At 44.6% G+C, this 23,359-nt stretch overlaps 3 protein-coding genes across 5 annotated transcripts in view; 2 read left to right on the plus strand and 1 right to left on the minus strand.

Annotated features, from left to right (window-relative positions):
• Nucleotides 1-1,599, plus strand: part of yeats2 (YEATS domain containing 2) — a 19,938-nt gene extending 18,339 nt beyond the window's left edge. For all 3 annotated transcript variants that reach the window (XM_084006996.1, XM_084006997.1, XM_084006998.1), the window contains one exon: nt 216-1,599. In XM_084006996.1, the coding sequence (XP_083863122.1) occupies nt 216-324 (109 nt within the window). In that variant the 3' untranslated portion in view covers nt 325-1,599. The remainder of the gene's footprint in view (nt 1-215) is intronic.
• A 946-nt stretch (nt 1,600-2,545) lies between these two features.
• map6d1 (MAP6 domain containing 1) lies at nt 2,546-8,284 on the minus strand. Its single transcript, XM_084007005.1, has 3 exons — nt 7,734-8,284; nt 6,605-6,923; nt 2,546-2,869 (listed from the first exon to the last, which is right to left on the minus strand). The coding sequence occupies exons 1-3, from the start codon at nt 8,255-8,257 to the stop codon at nt 2,792-2,794; spliced, it is 921 nt and encodes a 306-aa protein (XP_083863131.1). The 5' UTR covers nt 8,258-8,284; the 3' UTR covers nt 2,546-2,791.
• A 5,576-nt stretch (nt 8,285-13,860) lies between these two features.
• LOC311011804 (multidrug and toxin extrusion protein 1-like) lies at nt 13,861-22,942 on the plus strand (the record flags this gene model as incomplete). The annotated part of the gene is made up of 16 exons (XM_084006936.1): nt 13,861-13,926; nt 14,427-14,528; nt 17,081-17,149; nt 17,251-17,399; nt 17,682-17,724; nt 17,822-17,866; nt 17,944-18,041; nt 19,064-19,161; nt 19,276-19,457; nt 19,671-19,779; nt 20,491-20,566; nt 21,732-21,801; nt 21,888-22,020; nt 22,104-22,198; nt 22,563-22,617; nt 22,716-22,942. 16 exons carry the CDS (start codon nt 13,861-13,863, stop codon nt 22,940-22,942), a joined length of 1,617 nt encoding a protein of 538 aa, XP_083863062.1.
• Between the last annotated feature and the right edge of the window lie 417 nt (nt 22,943-23,359).

Here is a 23,359-nt window from a genome sequence, read left to right on the forward strand (position 1 = left end):
AACAGTCCTTGCCTGAATGATTTAGTGCGCTTTGTGCCATGTAGATCATGTAAGACAGCGAGGCAGTGAACCCATCTAAGAGACCACAAAATGCATTGATTCAGAGCAGAATATTCCAGAAAGCAGTTAATGACAAACCGTCTTAAACGTTCAGAAGCCAACAGACAGCGACGTATTTGCTCTGCATCCTCACTTTGTAACTTCGGCTTTTGCAGAGCTCCAAGAGAGATCACGGCCACGAACATCCACCAGGCGGTCAGTAGCATCCCCACCTGCGACTTCCTCACCAACACACACATGGGCTACCTGTCCAAGGACAATTGAGGCGTGAGGAGAATGACGCCGACCGGTAACCGACACACACCGAGATGTGAGGACCGGTTATGACAGAGAGTGTACTGACTGTGTGAACGCTCACACCTGGATGTAGTCCTGTCGCCTCAGGTTGTGCAGGAATAACTAATGTACTGTATTCATTAACTTAATCGTAGAAGGGCTCCACTTAACCCTCGCAGCAGCAGCCGCAGCATAGCAGCCAGAATAACAACGTTTCTAATACTCTGGGTATTTTGTAACACGTTAGTCCCAATGTATTGAGAAGCAGCATTGTAGGACACATTATTTGATTTTGAGGGGCTGCTTTGCTCTCACTTACCTCATAACAAGATTATTTTAATGATGAAGTGTTTCCTGCTAGACAGCCAGCTAGTCATCAGGGAAATGAAGCCTGAGTGACTTACAGGGCTGTAAAACCCCATCAGACAGCTGTCCGCTCCTCCTTTCTTCACCCCGCCGTCACAGATTCAGTTTACCAGCGGTAAAGGTTTTCACAGCAAGTTCTCTATCAATCACGGTGATAGTAATATCTGGTGGGTGCTTTGGGGCAAAGCAAAGAGAGATTCTTCCAAAAGTGCCATTGCCATGGCAACTAATGATCCGTCACTGCAAAGATCCTTTGATGTATTTCAGTGTTTCCTGGCAGAGGTAATTATGGTTCTTACAATACCGCAGTTTTTTTTTTTTTTTAAGGCTCTTCAGAAGAGGTAACTGATTTCTGTCTCTTTATTTTTAAGTTGCAGACAGGTTATGAAGGGTTATGAAAGATCCCACGTCTGACTCTTAACACGACACAGCTCTCTCCTTCATGAAACAGGTTTGATAGCCAGTTGAAAGTGCTTTTAAATGTCCTGGTTAACAACCATGAGGTATCAATCATGTGATGTGCACATTGTATATGACCAATATGAAATGGATGGTGTTTTCAAATCCTGTTTTATTTTTTTATCTGATAACGGCGATGCCCTAACAGTAGTGAGTGTGCGTATGGATGTGTGTGCATAGTGGGCGTAGTGAACACAGACGTGAATTAATCGGTGGTAAGTGAGTGGTCCTGTGTGTAGCGTTGGTAAATCTGTTTCATGTGGAGCTTTGCATTATGTTAATGTGTGGATGGTTGTGTGAGTGGAAGCGTTTGGCCTGAGTGGTTGTGATGTCTGTTCAACCAAACTAGTTAGAAGGTTCCCCCAAACGTTGTATTTTCATGTTTCAGTGCATACCAAAAAATATAATTATTCTTGTAATAAACAAAGAAAAACTCTAGTTGGATTATTTCTTGGGAACGTGATTCGTGTTGGACATGTTTCGTTTGCTTTGATTGTTTTTGATAAACGATCAGGACCGATGAGTATCTGAGTCAGTTGAAGCCACTTCACCCAAATTACATGAAACCATTTTCTCACTTAACCTCTAGTGGCATCTAGTCCTGCAGATAGCTTTGGTTTTATTTGACGGGGATTTTAAAAACAAAAATTGCATTCACCTCCATATTGTATTATTATTATTATTGCAGAAATCTCTGCCTATAAAGGACCGGCAGGAAGTGAGGACATGATTTCATGCCTCCGTACCATCCGGTTGTCCGTCACCTCCTGTTCTCATAAAGGCATGGTCTTGACATTTCACGACATGTGGCACAAACATCCACTTGGACTTAAGGATGAACAGATGACATTTTTAATCTGTGACCTCACAAACTCATACGCATTCACGTGCTTATTAGAATAATTTTGCGAATAATTTTTTTTTGCTCAGAACTGTAGTTTTTAGAAACATAAACCTCTACTTTCATAACTCCTTTGATATTATAGTTTCGTTGCACTCGTTCTATTCATATCCCATGAAAGAAACGCAGCGAAGAAGAAGAGCCAAGTGAAGTGGCTTTTCTCATAGAAAGTGCCAAGATCCTAATAATCATTTATTGTAATTTCACTTACATTATACATTTTCTTTAACAATAGATTTACAAAATAATAGATTGAACAAAGCCTTCTCAAAATAGTAAACTAATCTAATACTCGTGAGATAAATAACTTATTTTCTGGCAGATTTCTAGCATCTCTAACACCAACGGGCAACGTAGTTCTATAAGCATACACACTTATGACCAACTGTGTCATTCACTATTGGAGCGGACTCAACATTATATACAATTGAAAGACACACACACACACACACACACACACACACACACACACACACACACACACACACAAAGCAGCCAGTTTCTTGTGCATCTATAACTGCGAAAAAAGCTTGTTTTGAAACTAATTAGTAACATGCATATTCATTTCCATAGCAATGGGGGGGGGGGGGGCTATCCGTCTCCACTTGGGATACTGACGCTGCAGCTCCACAACAATGTACATTCCCTTGCATAGATTCTTGTGATGTGGAATGGACTCCAAACGTTCCCCTGTCGAGTCCTTCAAACTGAAACGGATCGGTGCGGAGGTCAGATGTTGAAGACCCTTGGTCCGCTTTGAAACACCGCAGAAGGGTTCGGAGGGAATTTGGTCCTCACCAGGTGTTCCTGAGACAAGGCAGAGAGAGACAGGCAGGTATAACAGACAGCAGCTTTAAAGGAGCGGATCAGAGAGCTCCAACCAGAGCGGGCAGCGCTGCTCACGCTGGACCCGTGAAATGAGAGGAGACTGGTTTCGGTTGTACTGTCAAGAAGCATCAGGTCAGCTGTCGGGCCGCCGCCCCGGCTGTGTTGCTATTTGTCACTCGACACTCTGTTCTGCCGATGGCAACTCTTTTATTTATTTCTTTTTTTAAACCTGACCAGAATCCATCTGGGCTGTGGAGAATGAATCGTCGCCTGGATTCTGTTCTTTCCAGCAATTATTGGAGCGGTCGATGCGAGTGTGCCAGGCTCTTCCAATTTACTGTGGAGCTGTGGAGTGGGCTCGCTTTTATCAGGCAATCTGAGCACAAGTCTGTGGAGGGATTGACTGCTGTCCCAGCAGCACTTTGAGTGTGACGATACAGCACTGTGGGTGGCAGGGAAGGCAGTTCATATAGTGAGTGTATTCACTCACCCAGCCCCCACAGTGGCTTTTCTGCTCTGTGTAGCAGCCAGGTCTGCCTCTCTCCCAAATTAGATTGGTGCCAAAGAAGACTGCAACCCGGTGCAACATCGCACTTTAGCAGATAATCCATCAAATCGTGCTCACTAACCTCCCCCCCCCCCCTCCCCCACCACCCTCTCATTCTCCATCACCTCTATCACACGCTGCATCTCATTCGCCTCTCCTCATGTTTCCCCCTTCGCTTTGTCTCTTCCCCTCAACCTTCTGTTGCAATCCCCTCCTCTCAATACAACCCTCTCCTCCCTGCCAGAGTCCTGCCAACTTGGCACAGGACTCTCCCCTCTGTTGTCTCGGGCAGCGTGGGAAAAGGCTAGAGGTCCAAGTGAAAGACAAGGGGGGAGAGAAAAAGCCAGGCTTAGGGGGGTTGTTGAAAAATCGGGGGAAGGAAATGGAAAGTCAGGGAAAGAAAACAATGGCAGAAGGAATGAAGACTCCCAGTCTGACACAAACAAACCTGCAGTGTTTTGTAATATGTTTGCCTCTTTTTGTAGTCGATGTGCTTCTGTTGGTCGGTAATCCATGCAGGATTCCTACAAGGCAAACTACCGATCATCTCTTGCAGGGAAGAGAAAGAGGAGAGAAAAGGGAGGTGAATTTCGGGCTGCATTGTCCCTGCAGACTCTCTATCCTCTTCATGCAGTTTAAAGACGTTGTGAGCTGCATTTCCCTCCCTCTTCCATGCATCTATGTAACAGGCATATGAAAACACAGTGCTGTTACACTTTGAAGTGAAGAGATTCTTGCTGAAGTCATGCTAAACGTGTCCTCCGTCTGGCGTTTTTTGTTGTTGTCTTGCTCATCCCCGACACACACGGGATTATACAACCCCATCCTTGCAAATCTGATGCCTAACAGGGCTGCACTGGTTTAAGCCGGAGGAGACGGGCGTTCAGGTTGAACAGAGGTTCATTCTCTCATCTGACAGCTCGCAACAAACTCTCGCTCAGATGTTTTAAATTGCAAGTTCAGTGCGTTGGAGAAAACATGCCTCTCTCATCACGAGCAGCGTCTTGTCATCGTTTTTTTCTGCTGCTGCGTGTCACGAACGTAGACGGGTTTGATCTGTCGAGATGGGTTTATGAGTTCTAGCTGGGGCAGCACGCAATTTGACAGATTGATTTGAGCAACAATGAGAATTACATGGCTGCCCGACTCCTTTATCGTCAGGAGCAGATTTATTATTATGAGTTCAGCTGCTTATTTGGGACTTAATCATCGTTAAGTCTCTTAATGAATAGATACAGTCGGTCCGTTCTGCTGCACGCTAAACGTGGAAGCTGGTGATAACACAGTTTGGTGCAGTCGTGCATTTTACAACGGCATCAGGAGAGTGCCATGACCCAGTATATGCTGGAAAGGGATGTGTAATGGCTGGTCGGACACCTCTGCGGGGGGCCGGTGGCTCAATAATGAGTCAGAAGTGAGTGGGCCGTTGGGGTGGATTATCCAAGATAACTTTGTTTGCTGGCGAGTGTGTGCGTGTGTGTGAGGGGCCGTCGTGTGTCCGATATTGACTTGCAGTGTTCAGTCCCACAGCCGAACATACTGCCGGCAGCACATCCCTTCTTAATGTGCCGTGAACTCTCACTCCAACTGGGCCAAGTGTTATTAATAGTCCCTGCCCCGCCATTGACATCTCTCACTTCGACCTCCATCACCACCACACAGGACAATGAGGGACATAATGGCTAGCTGGAGAAGCCTTTATTCCAGAAATTATGCAGAGAGCCAGTTATATTTTCTCTTTTGCAGGAGACTTTTTCCTAAAGCTCCAAAGGGTGCAGTATGGAGGGCAAACACACAGGGAGGAGCTAGAAATACTGAGGTCATACGTCCTAGTCTCCTTTCCCATAGAAAACCAGAGAAAATCTCTCATTTTCTTTATTGATTTAATTTCACTTATTCAGTTATATTTTGACACTAATTTGTCTGTCCTAAGAAAACTTGTAACTCTGAAATGGTTAAATTGCTCAGCTTGTGGAGGAACACTATAACATTCAGAGATAGACTTTCACCATCGATTCTGCACATTGACAGAAAGAAAGACTACATTTCCCACAGGTTGCTAAAACTCATCATTATAAAAGACTTCAGTGTCCTCAACGGTACTCTGCAGACAGCTTGTCCCACTAAAAAACACCTTTTCTCACCTCCCCAGATATCTTTGAGTGCTAGATTGTGCTCCACAGTGTGCAGATAGACAAACCAGCCTGACCCGGCCCGACCAGCCCCAGCTTTCCACTGGCAGATGGCACCAAGGGCTGTGGGCGGGTAAGAGGGATGGCACTAAACCTCTGGAGATTCCTAAAAACTGTCTCGCTTACTGTCATGCAAAAACAGCTGACCTGAATGGCAGCACCCGGGGGGGAGGAAAGAGGGACGTGTCCCCTCACCCACTTTATCCTGCGGTAATCTGGAACAACCTGACTGAAATGATGAGTTTCCAGCGTCCTGAGCAAATCCTCTTGTCTTGATGGAGGAAGTTATGCTTCAATCAAACATCTGGTTCTTTGTCATGTCTCGTTATATCTGAGAGTACAAATCTGGGACATAATGTACAATTGTATTTGGGGGATTCTTCAACTGTTTTGCCTCAATAACATCTTGAACATAATGTATTTATTATTGAGGCTCTGGCACAGAAAAACAAAACCAATGATCCTAACACTCCAAATACAAATGAGAAATTAAGATGTCATTATTATTTAAATAAATATGATTAGAAATAAATAAATAAATAATATACAGGCAAGAATTATTAATTTTTAGATATACATCAATACATTTGCCTACAGGTTTTGGTTTTCTGACCAAAAATGGACCACAGTTGGAAGAATTTCCCATCTACTTTTTTTTTTTATCCTCATCAAATCTGTTCTATTGAGGCCAAAGTAATGAGTGTAGCACCAGCAGTGTTACCTAACGCAGTACATGGCCTGTTTTAAACAGCTGGGTCACTTTGAGCTGCTTAGGGACAGAATGCTGTATCACTTTTCTGAAACGGCCCAGCAGCGCCGGGCCACCGGGGAAACGACAGAAGAGGACTTTCAGGAGGAGCAATGTTGCAGCTCCTCCAGTGGGCTCGTTGAACCTTCAGCTGTTTGAGTAATGCATTACATCTGCTGATGTTCACAGATCGTGAAGAATACACCAACACTTGTGTCTTTGCTTACCTCTCCCATGATTGTCCTAGTGAGCTCGGTCCTCTCGGGCAGGATGCTCTGCTGGAGGCTGGAGGGGAGGGGTGGGCTTCCGGGGGCAGTGGGGGCGGGCTGGGGCACGGCAGCAGGCTGTACGTTGGAGGCAGCAGATGCTATGTTCTCCCCCTGATGCAGCCCTATGGACCTGTGGACATCCCCACTGTAGGCAGCCTGGTAGCTGGTCTCTCGCGGGACTTGGGTGGCCTCGGTCCCTGGGCTGGAGTATTGAGCTGGAGCATTTTTCCTCGCACTTTTGGCCGGTCTCACCCCCGTCCACGGCCGGTACTCTTGCCTGGAGGAAGAGCGGTGCATCAGGTGGCTGATGGAGGCTCAGTATAGACAAAAGTTTGTCTCATGTGAAGATCAGTTTACGTGTCATGGGGAGTGCTAAGCTTGTGAAGCAGCTGTTTCATAAGGACTTGGGGTTAAATTGGGGAGACCCTGCTGGTTTCATGGACTGGGGTTGAGTTTGAAAGCGTTAACCAGGCAGGGATGGTCAAGTGAAAGACATCACCAAGTTACATTATTTGAAGTGTAGGCAGTGTTTTTGGAGCTTGAATGGTGATTAAAAATCTCATAAAAATGTGTCTCTAGCAACTTTAGCCTGTGAATCACCAAAATACCCCTTCAATTACCAGGTTATTTTGATGAATCTACATGGGGGTCTGGACCGAACAAGGGGTCATGAGAAAAATCTGAGGGCTTTTTTTTACTTTGAAGTACTGCACAGTTTTACTTCTTGCTATAAAAAAATAAGTACATCTCACATCACTCTTTGGTTGCACTGCTTGTAATTGATAGAAATCAATGACAGAAGATTGTAAATACTAATCATTGCTTATTTTCAAAGACAACCTGTCTTTGGAACCACTGCTCTCTAAAAATGCAAAAAAAATAAAAATAAATAAAAAATCAAATATTCTTACTTTAACTCTCTCTCTTATAAAAGAAAACGTGTAAGAGAATGATTGATGACCTCTATCTTCCCTCTTGCTGGGTCGACCCTGGAAGTCAGCGCTTTATTTAAGCATCTAATGAAGCATCAGCTGACTAGAAGCGGTGGACAGCGACAGGTGCTGAAACAGAGGAGGACATGTCCTACCTGTACGAGCTGATCGTGCTCCCCTCCACCACCGGCTCCCCTCCCCACCTCTGCCCCCTGCCCCGCTCCTCTCTGTCGCCCGGTGCTGCCTGGCTGTGGCAACCGTTCCCGGTGCTGTCCGAAACACTGTCCCCGTTACTAATCCACGGGAAAGTCTCCTTCCGGGGAATGGGCCAGGGTTTGAAATCCTGTTTGTACTGGGTAACGCTGGGGAACGGCACCCCGGGCGGGTGGTAGTCCTCTCGGGGCTTGTAACTGGGCTCCTTCCGCGCTCTGAAAGACCCCCGGGTCCCCGGGCCATCTTTGGGCGCGTGAGGAGCGCCGGCGGCACGCGGCTCCGGGGTCGAGTAGTTACTCCCGGGCGCGCGCTCCGAGGCGGAGACCTGCTTGGTGACGGAGCGCACCTCCTGCTCGGCGATGTCCGAGTAGTTCTGGATGGTGAGCGGCACGGAGAGGTCCGATTTGTCGAACTGGTTCCAGAAGCGAGCCAGGCAGCACACTCTGCTGATGCACGGCCAAGCCATACCCCCCCAGAAACTGTTAGACCCGAACAACCAAACAAAAAGAAGAAAAAAACTGCAAAAGATCAAAGGTTACATTCAGACAGAGTGTCCACCTCCCTCCGCGTCCATGTGTGCCAAGCTGAGGATAAACCGTGTCCAAGAGTCCATGTCAGCGGCGCAGGAGTGCCAGCGGAGATGAGCCGGTCTGTCGGGGACCGTCATTGAATATTCCTCTCACGTGGTCTCGGATAGTGCCTCCACTATGCAGAGGAATCTGTAGCAAATGATTCTCCGCATCTCCAGCCGGATCCAGAGTTTCCGCATTGGTTTCATAATCAGAAAGATATTTATTCTCTTCCTGTTAGAAAATATGAACCGGAGGAGTTGTATGGATTCTCCATTTGCTGATATAACTGTACCTGGACTGTAGGCAGCATGAGGGTTACGTAATTCTGATGCAGCGTCAAACTTACAGTGTAGTGTAGGTGCATCTCCCCATGATGGAGAGTGTGTGGGGACTATTTCTCTCAGGTTAGTTTTTGCCAACCTGCCTCAACTCCACTGAGGTCACGAGGTTCAAATGCTTCAGTGATTTTTGTCTCAAAGAAGTTATTATGCAATCTGACACTGTTTGCAGTACAGCCTAGATATCAGATTGAATAAGTCAGACCCACAGAAGACGTTTTGACATGACAAGCTGAGTAAGCATGGGTGTTAAATAATGAAATGAATGATGGTTGAATTCCATATGTCAGGTCACACTGTATCTGGGCTCGAGACAGAGACCAATCTTGAGTACAACACTGGAGAATAGAACAAATACATTTACATTTACATTTAGGTCATTTAGCAGACGCTTTTGTCCAAAGCGACTTACAATAAGTACATTTGTCAAAAGAAGGAAACAAAGAAACCACAACGTATCATTGCTGATAAAGTAAGAGCAAGTGTTAGGTCCTCATCTGAGTAAACTAGTAGTTCAAGAGCAACAGTGCTACGATCAGAGTGCTATAGGTAAGGGTTTTTTGTTTTGTTTTGTTTTTGGGGGGGGGGGGGGGGGGGGGGTTAACATTGTTAAGTAACCATGAGGTGGCACCCATAGGACAAATGACCTGTTTTGCTGTTTATATATTTATAAAAAGAAAGGAATAAAGTGGACTCCAAAGCTTGACACTATGAGCACATCATTTCTTAGCAGACTGCACCAAATCATCCTCAACACGATGCCTATCAACTAGAAACATGTGTAGCCCGCCTTTCTTTTGGTGTTAGAAATGGAAGATTGGCAGTAAAAGACAGAAGCCTTCAAATGAATGTTTGAAAAATCCCTTACTGGCCAAGTTAACAGTGAGAATTAGGAAATCCATCCTTAGGTTATCAGTTCATTTCTGATGTATGAACATTATTCAGCTAGTAAAATAATTTGAAACTAGCTGTGTGATGCTGCCATCTGCAGGTGAGTATGTAACATTGCTCTCCTGCACAGTGAACTTTGTATTTTTCATTTAAATGAACTGTGGGGATATATGCATTCATTTTTCTTACACGCTGTGTCCAAAAAAGCCTGAAATGGAAGAAGTATTCAGAACTTGTACTTCATAATATCACAGAAAAAATACTCCATTATAATAAAAATTCCTACATTCCAAACCTTGATATTCTAGAAGTACAGACTTATTAACAGCAAAATGTACTCAAAGCCAAAGTACTTTATCATGCAGAAACTGTCTCTCTTTATAATTATATATTCGATTAAAAAAATGGTAATACTAATATAAATTAATCAATGCCAATGATTCTACTAGGCGTGGGCCGGTTTAAACATTTTCAAACCGGTCTGATAAAAAGCCAACGATTAGACCGAACCGGTTATACCGACCTTTCCCACTAGGCGTCGCACTTGTCACAGCAGCCCCTCCCGAGTGAAACTTTCGGTTTTTTACACTGAAGATTTCGCTGTAATCACGGAAAGGAGAGTCACAAATGTGGGGCAATCGTACCTTTGCTTTGGGTGTAATGCTGCGATGGTGTCTCTTTTTACAAAACATCCCAACTTCATGGAAGCAGAAAGACGGATATGGCGCCAGGCCGTGTGACGTAAACAATGGGCGTCGGAATTCCGATTTGTGGCTTCAAAAAACTACTAAAGGTGAACTTTTGCTCGTCTTGCATATTTACAGACTCTTCAACAAGCGAAGTTGCTGAGCATCATATACGTGTTGCTTATACAACGGCGGCCTCGTACGGGCACGAACTGCTTTTTATGCTCTGGTGGCGCTTCGCCTAGCAACACGTCTTCAATCCGACAGGATTTTCACTAAACTACGTCATTATTATGCGCCCGCTGATGATTGACAGCGTCCACTTCTCCCCATGTTGTTGGTTTTATAAACAGCTGGTTCACTGACCGGCTTCGAGCAGCTCCTCCTTCCTGTTTACTGTTTGCTGTATTTACATTTCATTTGTGGTCTTAGTTTCGTTTTTGTTAACTTTGTAACATGATTGAAGTATCATAAAATTATTATCACTGTCCACACATTTATCAACACAATTCCAATTCCTATATGTAGCATGAAAGTAACTGTTAAATATGTAAATGCACATATCGTTTGTTTTCATGAACGGCCGAGGTGTGCGGCACTTTAAATGTTGCTCTCACAAAGAATTGTGGGTCGGCGTAATCTCCTTTCCTATCGCATAGGAAGGTCCGTTGCATCCTATGCTAAAGGAGCTCTGAAAGGAAGCATTGGAGCTCCTTTCCTTTGCATTTAGAGAATTCGAACGGCTCTTATCATGGCGGCCACTTGTTTACTTCTGGGTCACTTCTTCAGTTAGGAACCTTCCTAAGCAAAATAGACTATTCCACTGCAGCCTCTGTCTTCCGGCCTCGGCTCGCTCGGCAGCAGCGCGGCTGCACTTTACCAGCGGCCAACTCGACACTCGCTGATCCTTTTATAAATAATCACAATATTATTTTAATCACTGGTCATTATTGCTGCTTGTTTCTAATGAAAGACACATTGGATTTAGTGCCGTGACGCCGTCGGCACAGGTCGCTGATGTTTTTAATTTTCCGGAACGTGTCATAAGGACAAATGTGGTTCAACCGGTTTGCATAAATTAAACCGGTTTAGCTTGTACACCAAACCGGACCAGTGAAAGCGGAAATCGGCCCAACTCTAGATACTACTCATGTAGCTGATCAAGGTAGGGCTTGATTCAGGAATACAGTTGGGTAGACTAGTCTTTTAGTCCAGTGATTCCCAAACCTTTTCAAAAGGTCAAAGGTTAAATTTGAGCAGTCCCAAGATGATTTATTGAGTAGTAGCTCTTTTTAAAAACAAAACAAAAACATAATATGATTCTAATTATAATTAAAAACATTAATTAGTTGGTGAAAAGGAAGTGATGCAATAGTTGGATGGGAACCATTTTTATTGGTGGAAGTGGGACAGGTATAAGATTCATATATATTCAGATACCACCAGATTTTACTTTACTTTATGTATGAAATCACAGCTCAACAAGATGTAGAGAGAAAACAAGAGAAAGAAAGAAAAAGGGAGGTGTTAGAAGGAACAGGTATGTAGACAAACCAAAATATCCATCAATCAACCTGACTGAAAAGGAGGAGTAGAGTAATAGTATTCTTCTTGCTCAGAGTGTTGTAAAGGCAATTATATTCCCATATCCACATCAAATATGGCGAGCAGTGGGCGTGGCTGCAGCCATTAACTGCACATAAAATATTTTGTCTTTGTATCTGCATAAATATTTTAAATGAAGCCAATCTCAAATAGGGACAGCAGAAAAAGTTTCTCCCACTTCGTATCATTAAGGAGATGTGGGAAAGTTTGTAAATGAGTTTACCAATTGCGGCCCCCAGAACGATATTTTGCGGCCCCCTACCTGAAATCAAAGCTTGGTGTTTGTGCGGCCCGCACGTTTTTTTCTTCACATTTTCTGCGTGAGTCCTTGCCCTGTGCCTTTTTGTATTTTTTAACACTTGTGGGCTACCATAGCTCAGGCTCGTGACAACAACACAAATTAGCAACGTTGGTCACTTGTACCGTAATTTTCGCCTGAATAAAAGCCGCGCCCACTTACATTGGTCCCCTTTTTTGTGGAATACTTGATGCGGCCCAGCTTCACCCAGACTCTACCTCCAGCGGCGCACAAGTCAGTTGAGTTTGAGACCCCTGTTCTAAGGGAACTGATTTATTTCACAAAACTGTGGAGCCCGTTCATTCAAACTGTTTCGGCTACTTAAGGCACTTTACTCTAAATTCAGTCTGTTTACACATTCACTAAAATGAAAGACACAAGAAAAACATTTCACTCCATCAGGTAAAGGTATTCTAATTGAATGAAGAGACTCCAAAGTGCCTTAATTGTGGTATCTGGGATTAGGTGCCCCAACAGGCTTCTCCAGATTGTGTTTAAATAAATTCTAGGTCAAAGAGTTGCACTGACGTATGATGAGTGTGTTGTTTGACTAGTATTGTGAGTATGCGGCGATAAGGCATAATTATGTATTGAAAGGAATGATCTGAATTCTAAATGAACTGCTGTGAGAGTTGAGCACTCCTGCAGAGGTGGGCCCTTCATGGTTCCTCCCATGTCAGAGGCTCACTCAGACTTCAGAGATAAACCGTCAGAGAGAAGCGCTGCTTGTGATTTCCAGAGTTACTTGTGATACAATGTGGCTGAAATGCATCAAGGATTGGTTCCCGTTGGACTTCAAAAAGGAAACAATTCAACTTGTCAAACTAGCAGGACCTGTGGTACGTATGATATACAACAGGACAAATGATACTTCATGTCCTGTGATGATTGTTGTGTTTGTTGTCATTTTCCTCATTGATCAAGGTGGGCTCCTAAACTTTGGATACATCCTGGACTGCCCATGAGAATTACACTGGGAACACTTGATCATCACAGTACAACACCAAGTCAGTTAAAATTCAGGGATTTCTGCAGTGCTGTGAAAAAGTATTTGCCCCCTTCCTTATCTCTTCTTTTTTGCATATTTGTCACATTTAAATGTTTCAGATCATCAAACAAATTTTAACATAAGACAAATGCAATGGGAATGAACCCAAAATAAATGTATAATAAATAAATTATTGAATATGATTATTCCATTTATTGAAGGTAAAGAGTTATTCCAATAACTGTTAATGAGTCTTTTACATTGCTGGACTTATGACCTATTCCTCTTTGCAGAATTGTTTAAATTCAGGTCCTGCCACAACATCTCAATGGGATTTAAAGGAGCCCTATTATGCAAAATCGACTTTTCCATGGTTTTCAAACTTAAAATTGGTCCCTGGGGAGTCAATAAGTCCCTACAGTATCAGAAAAGACCACCATCTCCAAAACACAGCACACAGCCTCTAATTTAAAACTCAGCACATAATTCTGGACAACGACATGATACTGACCAAAACCTGTTCTGCAGTCTGCAGCCGTAATATGTTGCCACTCACACTGCTTTTGTTGGTCTTCTCCCGCTGCTGTGGTCACTAAATACAATGTTTTCCGGGCCTCCACCTCCCCAACAAGTGTCTCCACCTCATTTGCTGAGAAGTTATGCTTTTTTTGCTCTTTTCTGGCCTGTCGCCATGATTCACCACACAGAGAACAATTGCTACCAGCTCAATATTATACGAATCAGCGTTCATGTGGTGGTAAGAGGCGGGTTCAGGTACGCACACTTGTAGGGAACATTGCTTACAGTTTCATAAATCTGAATTTTTTTTGGCATATGTACCCTTTTAGCACGCACAGTATTAAAAATGAGGCCCCAGGTTTGGAGACATCAACAATTTAACTTGTTGAAAAGGAGCATAATAGGGCCCCTTTAAGTCAGGATTTCGACTAGGCCACTCCCAAACCTTTATTTAGAGGGGGACTTGTGTACGTTGGATCATTATCCTGCTGCATAACCAACTGCGCTTGAGTTCAGGTCATGAACTGATGGGGGGGGATTTTCCTTCATGTCAGCTTTCTAGTAGAGAGCATCCCATTTATCAGTTGTTGAGCCTATAGTTGTTGGAGCTGGCTGATGCTACGCTATGGTCAGCCAGACTGCGTTCAAGGGTGGGGCTTAATAAAAGGTCAAATAAGCAAATACTTACGCAAACCAAATCTCTCTGCGATTTAATGACGTGTTTTTCTTTTACTTTAGATCCTTTGGGAGTTGATGATCTTTCTCATCCTTTTTGTCAGCATGGTGTTCTGCAGTCATCTGGGGAAAACTGAGCTGGCGGGTGTGGCGTTAGCAACAGTGGTGAGAAAACAAATCCTGCAGCAGCTTGTTTTCAGCATTTTGTAAATGTAAAAGAAATGTTGAATTCAGTGCCTTCTTGACAGAGAAAAGGCAGACAGTGACTTTTTGGCACATGTGGATGGAATACAACAACTCCCACAATGCACAGCTCCACAGGCCACTCCCACTGATGCGGACCTGTGCTCCAGCTCCGTCCAAAAAATTTTGGGAGCACAGAGTGGCATTTTTATTCTGAAGTGAGGTTCCACCACTGGTCTGTAATAGGTCTGTAGCCTCAGTGGCTATAGCCCCCTATAGCGGTTGAAACCATGAGGAAGTGTTGTAGTTTCACCCCCTCTAACCAAAGCAGCCCCCGATGACGTGTAACATGGGGGAAAAGGGTTAAATCCTAATTGAGGACAACTGGAGATGCACGTCCTGGGTGTTAGAGTCACTTCTATACAACACGTCACCATTGAGCTGCAGCTTTCTCCACTATTGGAATAACTTCTGTACTCTTCCGGGCATGGACTGTCTGATTGTTCCATTAGGCAGTGACCTCTCTCCCACATACTTCTTGACCATTTGAATGCATCGGCCTCCATGACACTTTTCCAATCTTCATCCATGTGTGGTTCAGGATCTTGTTGATGAGATGTGGAAGTTTGAGCTGCCGTTACAGTCGCCTGGGCCGCCAAAGCGCCTCTGCTCCTGTGGTGGGACTAGTTGAGAACCTGGACAGGGCAACAGCATTAGCATTTTCTTTACCATATTTTACCTCAAAATCAAATGAGGTAAAAGTCAGGCTGTTTGTAAATGGGGAAACAGCCCTCTTGCACCTGAGCCAAAACAGCCCAAAGGCCTTGGTTAGTGGCATCAGTATAGACCACAAAGGGTAAGGAAAAATCAGCATAGGCAAGGACAGGGGGTTGCATCAGGGAAGATTTTAGCTGTTCAAATGAACTCCGACACCCAGGGGACCACTGGAGCATGTAAGAGCCATCAAGGCCGAAGAAAGCTCTGACCTGGAGTATTGTGGCGGAAGTGGGACAATTTTGAACGGCTGAGAGTTTCTCAGGGTCTGGTCTTACCCTGGCTTTGACAACCACGTGCCCCAGGACTTTCACCTGATATTGGAATAGTTTGAATTTGTGCAGTCCTAGTTTTCAATCTCCTTGTACATCAATGGAGGTAATGGTCGATGCCACTCTTTGATGGGGACTGCATCTCCGGTATGGATTCGGTGTTGGACCAGATCCATCCTGCCAAACTCCTCTTTATCAGCAGCGAAAACCTTCTTTAGCAGGGCCTGAAGCTCCACCTGCTGCGGTTGGGTTAAATTTGTATGATCCATTAGTTTGCTCGACTCCTCACTGGGACCCTCCTCTTCCCCTGAGATTTCCACAAGGCCCACTTCAATGACCCCATCAAGGCCTCTGGTCAGGCTTAGGTCGCAAGCCCCCTTGACATCAGACTCCTCCACATGATAGAGTCGGCCCAGCTTCTGATAGCGTCCTATGGAAACTGCGTTTGGGTGGGGATTACAGAGTCTGACAGGGGCCCTTCCTCCTTTCACCACAGAAAGGGTTCTAGCCACTCCCAAATCCTCTGATTCTGGCAGGTCCTTGACTAGATCGGGGTAATCTGACCTCCCCGGGCCCATGTAAGCCCGATTAACCCATCTTCCTCTGCGGTGGCGATGGTCCTCCGGCAGACAGCAAATACTTCCTTCCAGGCTTGTCGGGACCTCCCCTGCTGCAGAGAGAAAGAAAGTACCCCCCCCCCCCCCCCCCCCCCCCGCGACCCTGAATACAGGATAAGTGGTAGATAATGGATGGATGGATGGATGGAACTCCTTTTCCTGGTATGTTAACCCCTGCAATATCAAAATCGATGATGGTGTACCCTGAGTAAGGTATGCTGTGGCCATTTGCAGCTTTGAGTTTTAGCACCAAGGGGACACCACCTGCTTCAACTTTAGAAAAGTGTGTGTACCTCACTTTTTGTTGTAATAATGTGATCTGAGAGCCTGTGTCTAGTAACCTGTTCATTCTCACTCCCCTATACAGACTTCTATTGTTGGGCATCCTCCCCGTGGTGGGCTCCTGGTTACCTGCGTCACAGGCAAACCTCACTGCTCGGACCTCAGCAGCAGGGCCATTTAGTTTAACGCCGTCTGGGATCTTGAGGCGCCCTGGCAAAACCGAGCAATTGGAGTAACCAGACCGTCTTGGTCAAACCTGGTTTGGTTGTAGGAAGGGGTGTTATCAAAACACGTTTGCTGTAGGAGAAGTTTAGGAGAGGCGCTAGCCCTTTCGTATGATCTTTACATCATTCATGATTTCTCTTGTTTGGGCCTCTTTCCAGTCAGGTTCACATGGTGTTTTGTTTTGTTTCAACCCACCCATTTGGTTCGACGATGCTTTCAAAGTCAAAATCTCTGTGGTTTTTCCAAATTACCTACTCAATCTTTAAAGCACAGTAACTCTTTCTGCTATCACAGCATTATTTAAATGATTGGTGACATTGGTTTTATGTGTGTGTGTGTGTGTGTGTGTGTGTTTTGGATGCAGATGATCAGTGTGTGTGGTTCTTCAGTTGGACTTGGTTTGGCGTCGGCCTTTGATACCCTCATATCTCAGGTACAGTCTTGGTCAGAATTCATTCTTTCCATCCAGCCCTGTTGTTGCTGTTCTGCACTAACATTTGTTTTGTTCTGTTTATCTGCATTCTCTCTGCATAGACGTATGGGAGTGGAAACCTAAAGCTTGTGGGAGTCATTCTTCAGAGAGGGACTTTGATTCTGCTCCTGGCCTGCTTCCCCTGCTGGGCCATCCTCATTAACACAGAGAACCTACTACTCGCTGTCAAACAAAGCCCAGAAGTTGCACGGTCAGCATTTATTTACCAGTAAAAGAACATGCAACACACTGTTGCTACCAGTCACATATTCATGACACTGAGGACCAAGTAATTTGACCTGATGTGCCTGTGGATAGTTCCACCAAAAGAGCACAAATACAGAATCTGATGCAAAGTTGGGAACATTCTATCAGAAACAGAAAATGGGACTAGATGGATTATAGTCTAAACGTTACAATGATCCAAGGGTTTGTGAACGTGAGTTTGATTCAGTTCCACCTATCATACGTACTTCTGTATGTTTGCTCTCAGAATCTCCCAGCTGTATGTGAAGTTCTTCATGCCTTCTCTGCCAGTGAGTTCAGTCTATGCTAAGACACAACATCCCTGTCCTTTTCTATTTGTTGGTATTTTTGACTCTTATTTACTCCTGTTCGCTGTCTTGTGTGCAGGCTGCTTTCATGTACCAGCTGCTGGGGATGTATCTACAGAACCAGGTACAGTGCACATCTACAGAAACACAATGATAGCTGAAGAACACAACACAAAGTTCACCATCTCCTTTAATTGGCAGGGTGTCATCTGGCCTCAAGTGATAACTGGGGTCTTTGGAAATGTTGTTAATGCAATCGCCAACTATATCCTCCTCCATGTGCTGGACACGGGTGTTGCGTAAGTGTGCCCACCACCATAAGAAACTAGAAATAGAGGTAGTTGTCATCATTGTACGTATAATTAAACTTTGATGGTATTGTCTATAATTACTGTGCAGTAGGTCATGCAATATACCCTATATTGCCAAAAGTATTCACTCACCCATCCAAATAATTGAAATCAGGTGTTCCAATCACTTCCATGGCCACAGATGTATAAAAGCAAGCACCTAGGCATGCAGACTGTTTCTACAAACATCTGTGAAAGAACGGGTCGCTCTCAGGAGCTCAGTGAATTCCAGCGTGGTACTGTGATAGGATGCCACCTGTGCAACAATCCAGTCGTGAAATGTCACTCCTAAATATTCCACAGTCAACTGTCAGTGGGATTATAACAAAATCGAAGCAATTGGGAACAACAGCAACTCAGCCAAGAAGTGGTAGACCATGTAAAATGATGGAGCGGGGTCAGCGGATGCTGAGGCGCATAGTGCACAGAGGTCACCAACTTTCTGCAGAGTCAATTGCTACAGACCTCCAAACTTCATGTGGCCTTTAGATTAGCTCAAGAACAGTGTAGAGAGCTTCATGGAATGGGTTTCCATGGCCGAGCAGCCGCATCCAAGCCATACATCAGCAAGTGCAATGCAAAGCGTCGGATGCAGTTGTGGAGACGCGTTCTCTGGAGTGACCAATCACGCTTCTCCATCTGGCATTCTGAGTTTGGTGGAGGGGGTGTTATGGTGTGGGGTTGTGTTTCAGGAGCTGGGCTTGGCCCCTTAGTTCCAGTGAAAGGAACTCTGAAGGCTTCGGCATACCAAGACATGTTGGACAATTCCATGCTCCCAAATTTGTGGGAACAGTTTGGGGATGGCCCCCTCCTGTTCCAACATGACTGTGCACCAGTGTACTTTTGGCAATATAGTGTATTTTCAGTTGTATCAATATCAATGCTAGAGCTACAGTTTCACATATTGCAGGTTAGTGTCAGTGAGCTGCCTGTTTCCTTTGAACTGTGTTGTGAACTCCTTTGAATTGCAGTGGATCTGCAGCAGCAAATGCTCTAACGCAGTTCACTTTGGCTCTGTCATTGTACATTTACATCTACTATACAGGCTTACACAAGGAAACGTGGTCTGGTGAGTTTTCCCCTATTTTTTTTCACAGAAATTTTGACTGCTGATAGGATGGTTGATTTTGAATCCAGTGCAGTGATGGCAGAACTGTAAACACTATTCCACATTTCCCCCTAGGTTGGTCACTGGACTGTCTGCAGGAATGGGGCCAGTTCACCCAGATAGCCATTCCCAGCATGCTCATGATCTGTCTGGAGACGTGGACTTTTGAAATTGGAGCATTGTTGGCTGGTTGGATCAGCGAGGCTGAGCTGGGAGCTCAGTCAGTTATATATCAGGTTGGAGATTTGGTGTTCACGGTAAGTCTGATGGAGTTTATTTATTTTTCCTAATTGTTCATTCATTTATAAACCATGTTAGAAGATCTGGATCGGTCTTCAGATGTTATATGCCTCTGGCAGCTGCAAATAATCCATCATTCTAAACTAATTTCCAGGCCGTCCAGATATGTGGTTGAGTTGTACCTTTTCTAAAATGACACGTCCTATTTTGTGTCCCCTTCGACAACACAGTTACCGTTGGGATTTATGGGAGCTGCCAGCGTGCTGGTTGGGAATGCTCTCGGTGCTGGGAACGTTGAACAGGCCACGGCATCTGGCAAAACCGCCATCATCTGTACATGTAAGAACAAATGCATCCATGCACCCTACCTTCCATCTAAAGCTAATGCCCTCATTAGCACCAATAATCCTGCAACAACAAGTAATGGAAGTACCTCATAGAGTAACATGGTACATGATGTATATATTTTATAGAGACACTGATTTTAGACGTGAAGTTGAATACTTGTCATGGGCCTTCTACTGAGCTGTATCATGTCTTCTGAGGCACTGTTAAGGGGCTCACACACCGGACCGAAAATCGGCGTCTTTGAGAGAGTCGGCGCCCGTGACATGAGTCTACTTGGTGTGGTCGCTCGAATCGGCCCACGTGTGAACCGCCCATGTCGTTGTTCGAGTCGGCCATATTAAGTAGCCGACGCCGAATTTACCGACGCGAGTCGGGCAGTTCTTCCGGTGTGTGCACAGCTTTAGGAATCTGAGCAAAGATGCGAGGGAGGATCTAGTGTTTCTAGTTGATTCTTTTTCTTCTTTTCTTGTCAGATTCGTAATCTGAGAATTCAAGAATATTCATTATCTAATCTATCAAGTTAGATTGTTATGTTTTGTGCCCATCTCTGCATCAATGCATGCCATTAAAACCCCAATGCATAGATTCAAAATTTGAAGTACAAAATCTCTAATATCGCTTCAGATGTTTAGTCATTTAAAAAATACTTTGCCCAGATTTGTTTTTAAAGTTGACATCTGTGTAATTTCTACATCTCCCTAGTGGCAGTCTCATGCTTTATTGCAATTATTATTTGCTCATCCAGAAATGTGATTGGTTACATCTTCACAAAAGAAAAGTGAGTATGGAGTCTATTTGTACATAATGTTATAAAAATGTGTTTAAAAGAATCTGATATAATTTTCAAATTGCAAAATTATTATTATTTTTTTTAAAGATCCCATATTATAAAGTTTTTCATCAGTTTCACACAGCTGTCAGAGGTCCAACAACACTGTTTTTGATATGCATTGCCCCAAACCCATCCCTGGTCCTGAATTTCAGCTGTTTAAAAGTTGCACAAATGAGCTCTACTGAGCTCTCCTGAAATTAGGCTGTTTCTGTGCGTGCACCTTTAAATGCTAATGAGCTCCATCTGTCATCGCCTACTCAGAGAGAGACAGGATGCTGCTTATGCTACACGGCAGCATGCGCCAATGTTTACGGTGGATGTATCACTATGGCTTGCCTATGTGTCTCAGGTGAAGTTGCTGGGTCCCATATGGTTGGGACAGATCCTTTTACGAGGGTCAGTGTGGAGGCAAAGTCAGCTTTGTACTGACCCTCGTTACTGAAGCAGCCCGATGTGAAGTGGTTAGCACACACATACAAGCTAACATGGACCGTAGCCGTAAAAATGAAACGCAAGAGACCAGACCCGGACCGCCGTGCACGGTGCTCTGTCGGACAAGCTCCCCCCAGGTTCTGTCCGACCGGAGTCAGCAGTGAAGACGCACCAGAGCGTGTGAGACAGGGAGGATTATCTCCAGCTTCACCCGCACTGAGATTTATTCACGGAGCACCAGCCGGTTCACCCAGCGCCATCAATCCGCACTGTCGGTCCACGCTCTCCGTCCACGCTCTCCGTCCACGCTCTCCGTCCACTCTCTCTCCGTCCGCGCTGTCGGCTCTCCGTCCGCGCTGTCGGGGTGGCTCTCCACGCTGTGTTGCGAAACGCCCCCCTTTCGGATATCTCCTATCATCGTGCAGAGGAGTTCGGCTTATACAAATGACTCCTTTCGTTGCATAACGTGGGCTGCAGAGACCATGCAGGAATTGCTTGTTGTAGAGACCAGAGAAAAACTGTTTTTCATAATATGGCCCCTTTAAAAGTAAAACCATGGCCACATGAAGGCGGGCTACTCCCAATATTACAAATGCACACAAAAAAAATTTGAAATTCCCTGTCTTTGCAAAAAATGATACATTTCAGTTCCTGATTTCAATCTTTTTTTGCATCTTAGAGTAATTATTCAGCGGGTTGGTGAAGTCATGATCATATACGGGTTAATGTTTCCTCTAGATGCCCTTACAGTAAGTAGTTATCATCATAAGAAATTCTCATCATGTCAAGTTAAGCACAGCAGAGAGAGCCTGATAGCTGTATTTGATGTGTGCAGGCTGTTGCAGGGGGCATCATACGAGGAGCAGGGAGACAAAAGATCGGAGCCATCTGTAACTTCCTGGGATGTTACGCCATCGGCATTCCTCTTGGTGTGTGCCTGATGTTTGTTGTCAAAATGGGCATCATGGGTAAGGACAGGAAAGCTCACGGCCATTTCACCTTAAAGTCTTGTTGTGATACACGTCTGATTGTTTTTGCTTCTCTGTTGCAGGACTGTGGTTGGGGATTTGTGTTGGTTCCTTTTTACAGGTCACATTCTTTATGATTTACTTATGGAAACTAAATTGGAGGAAAGCTGCTGAAGAGGTGATTGGCTGCGCATTGAAACAGAACGATGAATGACAGAAAACTAATCAATTCTGTGTCTGAAGTTTCTACACATTGAGGTCCATTTCTTGTCATAAGGAGTACAATTAGCAAGGATGCCTTGGTCGTGGTTTGTAGCCTTATGTGAAGTAATGATAACAATAATAATGTAGTAATGAGGCCCAAACTTACAAAACCCACCAGTGTGAGTAACCGTTTACACGCGTTCCCTGGTCTTTTCTTTCCTCTACAGTCACTAGGAGAAAATGACACTAACATCTGTCTGTGTCCCTGTAGACTAACAATATACAATTTACATTTGACACATGCAGAATAAACAGCTGTCATAAATGTGTCTGAGCAGGCAATGGTGAGAGCAGGAGTCCTGGTCACAGAAAAGACAGAAGAGGAAAACAACGGTATGTAATGTTTTCCTTTCCACTGCATGCCTACAGGGACACGCGTGCTGTGCAGAGTTTGCACACAACTAACTGCATGTGTCTCCCTCTCTGATCAGGACAAGCCGGTACAGCTCAGAGAGTCTGCCAGCTCAGTGTCATTTCACCTCTCACCCCGAGCTGTGAGACGTGTAACTCAGACCTGCAGGTTATTAGTCTTGTCTGTGATGAGACAGCCGTTGCTGCAGAGCCCCGGTCCCCGTTGGACTGGCGGCTGGTGGCCCGTCGTGGCCTGGCTGTGCTGATCATGGTGCTCATCCTTGCAGTTGGCATATCCCTCAGCTAATTCCTTCCCAAACTGTTCAAGTGACCGACACCATACCGCTGGCTGTCTTACTGTCTGATTGCATGAGATATCTCACATGTTGCCTTTTAAAATGACTTGTTTTTGTACTAAAAAAAAAAACACACCAGATAAGTGGAAGAAAATGGATGGAGGGATGGATGGATGTTTTTGTACTATATATTGTATTTTTTTTACTTACGTTACATTGTTTGGCATTCTGTGGACAGCAAACGAAGAATTTCATTGTAATGGGAAACACATTTCTTAACTGTGCATATGATAATAAACCATTTGAATCTTGAATAAGATGCTACATCTTTTTGTAACTCCAGTCACAAAATATGAACCGGAGGAGTTACACACCGACCAACTCGACACTTGCTGATCCGTTTATAAATAATCACAATATTATTTTAA

Source organism: Eutrigla gurnardus (genome assembly GCF_963514095.1).
Source record: "Eutrigla gurnardus genome assembly, chromosome: 4".
Taxonomy (NCBI): Eukaryota; Metazoa; Chordata; class Actinopteri; order Perciformes; family Triglidae; genus Eutrigla; species Eutrigla gurnardus.